Source organism: Sinocyclocheilus anshuiensis, unplaced genomic scaffold, assembly GCF_001515605.1.
Source record: "Sinocyclocheilus anshuiensis isolate Anshui unplaced genomic scaffold, SAMN03320099.WGS_v1.1 scaffold86, whole genome shotgun sequence".
Classification (NCBI taxonomy): Eukaryota; Metazoa; Chordata; class Actinopteri; order Cypriniformes; family Cyprinidae; genus Sinocyclocheilus; species Sinocyclocheilus anshuiensis.
In genome coordinates this window covers 361,155-369,136 of record NW_015547662.1, presented here as the reverse complement: position 1 = coordinate 369,136, position 7,982 = coordinate 361,155, and the positions used below count along the sequence as shown (strand labels likewise).

Genomic DNA, 7,982 nt, shown 5'->3' with positions numbered 1-7,982 from the left:
AAAAGATTCGTTCATTTTGCTGAACGAGACTCAAAGGTCCGAGTCGGTAAAATTATCCGAACTTCCCATCACTAATGCTGACTCAACAATCACACAATACCAGGATTGATTTACACAGGAAAATCTAAAATTCTTTTAGATTCTTTTCCTATTCACACTGTGCTTGTATGTGTGTGTGTGTGTGTGTATACTTACACCTACAGGTCTTATCAAATCTCTGCTTCACAAAAAGAAATTGATACCCTAGAGGTACTGAAACTCTCCTTTTAGTACTTCCTTTTATTTTTCTTTAAAAAAGTACCTACTGTCCTTCTACATCTGCACAAGACTCAGTCAACTTTTTTGAATTGTTGTGCAACAGCATTAAGGACTGTAAATGTTGATGTGATAGAGAGAACTTGCAACTTCCTGTGGTTAGAGTTGCTTAGATCAGAGTGGCAAAGAGGAATTATTAAGAGGAATTATTCTGAAAAAATAAGGATTATGGCGTCACTGGTTGGAGGGGGCCAAACTTCCCTTTGTTGTTCTGACTTATCATCGCAACCTCGAGTACCTCAGATCGGCCAAACGACTCAATCCACGGCAGGCAAGATGGTCCATATTCTTCACATGTTTCAATTTCAAGGTAACCTATCGTCCTGGATCAAGGAATTCTAAAGCTGATGCGCTCTCCAGACAGTTCGAGGAAGATCAGATCCCTCCTTCCAAGGAACCTATAATTCCCTCTAACCTCATTCTCGCTCCGGTTCAATGGGAAATTATGACAGAAATGGCAGAGGCCCAGATCAGTGAACCCCCTCCGCCAGAATGTTCCCCCGATCGCACCTATGTTCCCACTAGTCTTCGTCATCGTGTTATGCAATGGGTCCATAACTCCCCCAGCGCAGGTCACCCCGGGATTACAGCCACCATTCAACTCATCTCCAACCGGTTCTGGTGGTCCACTCTCCAGGCGGATACCATTAAGTTTGTTCGTCAGTGTACTATTTGTGACATCTCCAAATCTTCCCACCAGCGCCCAGCAGGTCTTCTTCAGCCACTTCCTGTTCCCCAACGGCCATGGTCACACATAGCTATAGACTTTGTCACTGATCTCCCCAGCTCAAGGAACTATAGTGGTATAACTATACCATCTTACATAGTGAGATGTAAGATGGTACATAGTATAGATGATGCATAGTATAGATGATATAGTACTATACCACTATAGTGGTATAACTATACCATCATTAAACATACCTGGCAATAAAGCTCATTCTGATTCTGATTCTGATTAGGCCTATTCTTATGTCAGTTGCACTTCAACGCAGGACATTGTGCAATTTTAAAAGTCTTATTAGTTTTCCCATTTCCCTTCACTTTTCTCTCCACTAGGAGGCTGTCATCCCGTCAGCAGAAGCCCTCCATTTACTGGATTTTGGCTTCAGTGATTTTGATATGTCCCAGACTGCCATGACTCAGGCCGTTGTGCGCATGTTCCTGGATCTCAATTTAGATTAGCCTAACAAGTATTTGAAGACATTTAAGTATCTGTGAATGCCATTGTTATTTATACAATGCCATTTATACGTTTTAAAGTGTGGCCACTCTGTAGTGCTGCATTGGTATTTGAGATGCCACATTATGATTTCTAATTAAAAACTACTTGAATAACTACTCAAGAATACATATTTAAACACTGTGTAAATTACCTTAATATTTTGTCCTGGTAAATTACGGCTTGATAAATAAATGCAATATTACAGTCTGTTGTGCATTTTTGAACCCCTGTTTTTCTTGTTCTCTTTTCCCCCTTCCTCTCTCGGTGTCTTAGAAGTAACCAGCCTCTAGCACAGCTGTATGGTCACTCATCGCTGGAGCACCATCATTATGACATGTGCCTTCTCATTCTCAACAACCCTGTAAGATCCATCTGTACATCCATCTACCTGTCTGTCTGTTTATCCATAACATCTACACATCAACCCATCCATAACATGCATCCATTTATCCATCTATCAATGACATTCATCCATCCATCTTGCTGTCCAGTCATCTATACAGTAGTATCGATATCATCCATCCATCCATAGCATCCATCCATCCATATATCCGTAATATCCATCCATCTATCATCTTGTTGTCCAGTCGTCTATCCATCCATAACATCTATCCATTCATAGCAACATCCATTCACCCATCCATCCATAACATCTATTCAAAAACCATCAATCATGTTGTCCTGTCATCCATTGTCTCCTTAGATTCCATCCATCAATCTGTTTGTCCACCCATCTAGCTATCTATCTGGCCCTCATACAGTTATGAATCCATGTCCATGTACAACGGTTTCATACCTCTCACCCTTCTTCTCTTTCAGGGCAGTCAGATTCTCAGTTCGCTCTCATTGAAGGAATACAGGGCCTGTGCGCAGATGATTGAGAAGAACATTCTGGCAACAGACCTTGCTATCTATACAGAGTAAGCTATAATCCTTTTCCAGTTCAAGCTCTGAACACAGCTGTTCACACAAAATGTTAAAACACAACAACCTAAATTGTTTGTGTGTCTATGTTTTTGTTTATCTATAGGAAGAGAACTATGTACTTTAAACTCGCTCAGAATAACAGCTGTCTTTGGAAAGATGAAGGACATAGAGAACTGCTGAGGTAAAAATATATTTTTGAAGAATATGCACATTAATGCACAATATTCACACATTTATAAAATAAATTAATTAATTAATTAAAACATTTAATAGAAATTGCATTTCACTTGACACATTCTCACACAACCCACCAAAAATCTACAATACATATACATTTTTATATTGTCTTCTTCTAACAACACAAACACTCTAAGAATTATTTGCTTTCTTTTATCTGCTCTCATTATATTTCACTGTAAGCACAGCGTAAGAGCAGGAAACTTTGACCACATTTTTTGCTTATGACCACTTCCTGTGTCTATATTAAGTGATGTTCACTTCCTGTCTCTATATTAACTGATTCTCTTGATCTAAATAGGTCAGTGCTAATGACAGCAAGCAACATATGTGCAATAACCAAACCATGGCCTGTTCAGAAGTGGATGAGCTTCTCCCACACACATTTACATGCATGCATGCAGGTACACCACAACCACATGTGCATGCAAGCACACACATAGAAACACACACTTATATACGCACATACACAAATTTCTCTTTCTTTCACTTTACCTCGACAGCTTGCTGAACTTGTAGCAACAGAATTTTATGCACAAGGAGACAGAGAAAAGTGTGAATTCAACATTCAGCCAAATGTAAGTCTAGAGTTATGTGTTAACTTCCTCTACTTGTTTACTTTTGTACTGGAAGACTCTATATTTAAGAGGGAGGGTGACAAATTATTTTGTAGCCTTTTTTTCTTTTACAAAATGTTACAGGTGTGTTGTTTTATCAGAAGTTTGAATCAAAGGTTGAATCTCTTTCTTAAAGGATATGATGGACTGTAAAAACTCCATACATTTACCCCACATGCAGGTTGATTATATCGACGGGATTTGCTCTCCGCTCTGAGGTGAGGGCCTGCTCGCACACATCCTGTTAGAAATGTGTCAGTATGTGTGTTTAGTGAGTAAGAGAGCTTTCTGCTGCAATGCTGTGCCTTTGTGTTGCAGGTTTGTACCTACTGTTTGTCTCTTTTCCCTTCTTTCCCAGGCCTTGGCCAGCATTTGTGAGTCCTGTTCCCCTCTAAAAGAAGGTTGCAGAAGGAACAGAAAACACTGGCAACAGCTGGTAGACAGCGGAGAGGAAGAAGAAAGGATAAATATGAAAGGAAAAACAGATGGATAAAGGAAAGAAGCAAGTTAAAGCTAAACTCTTTTGGTGAACCATGCATAGAGTGGACCAGCAAGACTCAAAGTTGTATCTGATATTCAGATTATTACTATGTATTATGAAATGAAATCCATTAAGCATTTCTCATTCACAAAGATATGATTTTAACCCTCACTATCTGGCTGCCTGTCAAGCCTAAAACAAAGAAAAAAGGAAAAACATGAAGAATTTAACTAATCAGTTCAATAATATGAAAGAGATGCAATTCAATGCACATTGTTGGTAAACATATATCAACACTTATATAGTTTAACACAACCAGTCATGTCCATCTATACTTGCCATTCTTGATTTTTAAATGAGCCACTTACTTTATGTTGGAAATATCACAAGTTACACAAGACTAGTTCCTGGTTGGCTTTGTCACACTTGTGAAACATTACTAAATCATTTTATAATTAATTAATTTTGAATTTTGTGAATTAACATCTTGTGTTAATTAACTCATCTTCTATGAAGAGATGCAATTCAATGCACATTGTTGGTAAACATATATCAACACTTATATAGTTTAACACAACCAGTCATGTCCATCTATACTTGCCATTCTTGATTTTTAAATGAGCCACTTACTTTATGTTGGAAATATCACGTTACACAAGACTAGTTCCTGGTTGGCTTTGTCACACTTGTGAAACATTACTAAATCATTTTATAATTAATGAATTTTGAATTTTATGAATTAACATCTCGTGTTAATGAACTCATCTTCTATGAACTGAGAAATCAAAATTCCCTTGATCTTTTGACGTATAAAAGGTCATTGTACTATAAAAACATTCTGTAAGTTTCAGAACTCAAAACGTTCTCGTTAGACTCTCATTAGTCTACAATCAGCTACACCTATTCAAACCCTGACAGCACACACATCACGGATATGTCTATTTGACGTCTGCATTTACATCTGCAAGACAATGAGTGTTTGCTCATCTACAATACGTCTATAGGACATTTCCTGTCAGATGTCAAATAAACGTTTAGAAGATGTCTTTAAGATGTTTATGATTTAGAATGTATGTAAAACTGACATCTTACAGATGTCTATCAGAAGATGTTTGTACACAACAGATGCTTTCCAGATGAAGCTATCTTTAACTGAGATCTTACAAATGTATGTGTGCTATCTGGGAAAAGAGCGTTCCGATGAGGGGGGTCAAAACAGGGCAGAAAATAGCCTATTACATCTAAATTATGAGGTTTTTTATGTAAAAATCTTGATAACATTATAAGTGGATCTCAGAGAACAGTACAACATAATAAAAAAAGGCAGTTCATTACCCCTTTAAGTTGTTGTTTTAGACAAGGAAGTACAAATTTGATTTCATTTTATTAATTAATGTTCATGACCATTCCTCAAAAAATGATTCATTTTTAATTAAGTTCAAACTACAAAGCTAGAAACATCGATGATGGAAACATTTCTAATAATAAAAATATGTTTTATTATCCAACATGACAATGTCTGTTATGTTTTTTAGAGCAAACTAATATTGTTGTCTTGATTTATTGCCCCCACATTGTTTATTACAGTTTAATTTATTAAGCAAAAATTACAGCCATGAATATTTCCTGTAATATACTGAAAAGCTTGTCATCAGCCAACGTGCAATGAAATTAGCAGCAGATAATGGCGGTGTGCCTGACGGTGCAACAGTATGGTGTTTTCTCTTGATGTGGTAGCAAGTCTTCATGTGGCAACATGTGCAGTCTTGTGCAGATAAAAGTTTGCCAGATGTACCTTTCAAACCTACTGAGTGCAGGGCAATGCTCTGGTAGACTGATAGTAGAACGAGTTGCTTGAACCTTTAAATCCACTTCATCATTACCAGGGCAGTTTAACTGAGTTCTAAACATAACTGCATTTTTAATAATTTTCATATTTATAACATATGGAATGAATGTTATTATTGTAACGTGTAGTGCTATTTAAAACACCTGACGGAGTGTAATCCAAAAATAGTATTTTATTTATAAATCCACAAGGAATACACACAGGAGAATCGCAGGAGCAAACGTAGCACACACAATGGTAAAGAAAAAATAACCGGCCACGACTGAACAGAACAGGGAGTATAAATAAGGAGACTAATGAATGGGTAACAGCTGCAAATCATAACCATCACTGGATTGGAAATCACTGGATTGAACAGAAATTAGGGCAATGGAACCGTAAATGGATCTGGTCTAGCAGAGGTGTCGTGGTTGCTATGGGGACCAGGGGGGGGGCCTGGTGTCGTTGCAGACATCCTGGCGCCCAAATATACTTGAACTTTACTTAAGTATACTTACTAAAATAAACTTGAAGTATACTACTTTTTGGTAAGGGAAGGCAGGACAACAGGAACAGAGAAACACAACCAAAAGTCCATAACTGTGACAATTATAAAATGAAAGACACAAATTATATATGGAACACATTATATAGTGTTTTCTTCCTATAAGGACCCAAGAGTCAGAGTAAATCCTCTATTTACAACGGTTAAACCTTATTTGGTAAAAAGAAGTGAAGTGATATTTAGGCCTGATATTTCATTGTCATATTTATAAATAACTGGGGGGTTTGGATCCAACAAAACAGCACTAGCCATGCAGTGGTAAAAAATGAATCATGAGGTTTTGTGGAAGTGGTTGAAAAAGAGTGAGTAATTTCATTATTCTTATTCATAATAATTACTATTCATATACTGTATGTATATATATATATATATATATATATATAGCAAAAAAGATAAATATGTAAATGTTAAATAAACAAAGAAATGCTGAAAATTTGTATAAAATCATTTTATTTAAAAAATATAATAAATACATACATAAATATAAATACAACACTCAACACATATTTTAACAACACTCAATATTGAGCAAACTCTTTGAAACAAAACCAAACAGTAGGACTGTGCCCATCGGTACAGATTGACATGTCAGATGTGGCAATATCATACATATCATCAGGCTCAACTTCACAGATGATCCAAACATTCATCGTGCTTTGCTGCAAAACAAAAAAGGTATTTGTTATTGTTATTTGTTCTTGTTATTCCCTTGACAAATGTGATGAGACCTGATAGTTTGTACTTATTAATTTGTTGTACTTTTTCAGCATTAAAAAACATCACACACATAGTAAGGATTTACTGACACTTACTTGGCAATGATCTTCTCAATGACCTTCTTAACCCAGGGTGCAGTAGGGTCCAGACAGATCTCTTTTCTGGATCCCTTCAGGGTGGCACTGTGTTAGAAATACAGAGAACAACCAGTAAGAACCCAATTTACTATTATATTAATCTGAATCATCATGGATTTATTCTAAATTTGTAATCTGCAAGGGTTAAAGCATTATTAGTGTGAAAACTCACATGATCTCTGTGTCTTTACAGTGTGGGCTTGGAGGGAAGAGCTCCACACTCTCTATGTGTTTTCCAATGCGTCGACTCTCTGTTTCAATGCAGCGACAGCGTGGATCTACACCCAGACCTCTAAGACTCATTCCTAAAAGCAAAACAATGCGTTAATTTTTCATCACATACATACATGCATAACGTAAAAATGCATTTGTACTAACTGTGGTTACTGATTAACCTATAATATTACCAAATTACTGCAATTCACTTACCTTCACCAATGGTCAGGAATCCCAGAAAAACAATAACAGAGACTGAAAAGATTTTGCAGTGCATTCTGCCAAAAACTAACAAAATGTAAAAGTAAATCTAGTTTGGATGCTAGATATTTGAGGCGCTCAGATCTGTTGGTGAATTCTGTCCACATTGTGGAACATGCAGCTCTTTTAAAGCTCCGTCCTATGAGTCAGAGGGAATTGCGCAATATACTCAATTGGGAAAGTTTGTGCTGATGTCACAGGCTTGAGAGCCTAGTTATTCATATGATTAAGAAAGTGACAATGAGCTGGAGGAATTTTAAAAGTTGTCCACTTTGATGTGTTGTATATTGCTTAACATTTCATGTTTTTCAGCAATAGAAAAAATAAAACATGATCCCACACATAACACGTTTTACAAATCTGGCTAAAACATGTTCCATTATCGAATTTTTGCAAGACATTACACTTAATGTTGATTATGCAGGTGGAAGTCACACTCGCTCTCAAAAACTGTAA

At 36.7% G+C, this 7,982-nt stretch overlaps 1 protein-coding gene and 2 long non-coding RNA genes across 5 annotated transcripts; 2 read left to right on the top strand and 1 right to left on the bottom strand.

Moving 5' to 3' along the window:
• Positions 1–199: 199 nt before the first annotated feature.
• Positions 200–2,351, top strand: LOC107702313 (uncharacterized). Its single transcript, XR_001635747.1, has 3 exons — positions 200–249; positions 1,375–1,467; positions 1,814–2,351. It is a non-coding gene; the product is annotated as an uncharacterized LOC107702313 (long non-coding RNA).
• A 219-nt stretch (positions 2,352–2,570) lies between these two features.
• LOC107702312 (uncharacterized) lies at positions 2,571–4,255 on the top strand. Of its 3 annotated transcripts, none has more exons than XR_001635746.1 (5): positions 2,571–2,648; positions 3,006–3,065; positions 3,208–3,282; positions 3,503–3,539; positions 3,680–4,255. It is a non-coding gene; the product is annotated as an uncharacterized LOC107702312 (long non-coding RNA). The 3 variants fall into 3 exon arrangements; XR_001635744.1 differs by having other exon boundaries at positions 3,458–3,539; XR_001635745.1 differs by having other exon boundaries at positions 3,006–3,108; positions 3,458–3,539.
• A 2,398-nt stretch (positions 4,256–6,653) lies between these two features.
• Positions 6,654–7,608, bottom strand: LOC107702289 (interleukin-8-like). The gene is made up of 4 exons (XM_016504544.1): positions 7,479–7,608; positions 7,222–7,354; positions 7,008–7,094; positions 6,654–6,854 (listed from the first exon to the last, which is right to left on the bottom strand). Exons 1-4 carry the CDS (start codon positions 7,540–7,542, stop codon positions 6,842–6,844), a joined length of 297 nt encoding a protein of 98 aa, XP_016360030.1. The 5' UTR covers positions 7,543–7,608; the 3' UTR covers positions 6,654–6,841.
• Positions 7,609–7,982: the final 374 nt, after the last annotated feature.

Bases quoted from the DNA above. Each gene is read 5' to 3' on its own strand.
- LOC107702289 (XM_016504544.1), bottom strand. From the start codon at position 7,542: ATGCACTGCAAAATCTTTTCAGTCTCTGTTATTGTTTTTCTGGGATTC. The intron at 7,355-7,478 runs GTAAGTGAATTG...TTTTGCTTTTAG, and splicing joins ATTCCTGACCATTGGTGAAG to GAATGAGTCTTAGAGGTCTG. The intron at 7,095-7,221 runs GTGAGTTTTCAC...TTTCTAACACAG, and splicing joins TGTAAAGACACAGAGATCAT to TGCCACCCTGAAGGGATCCA.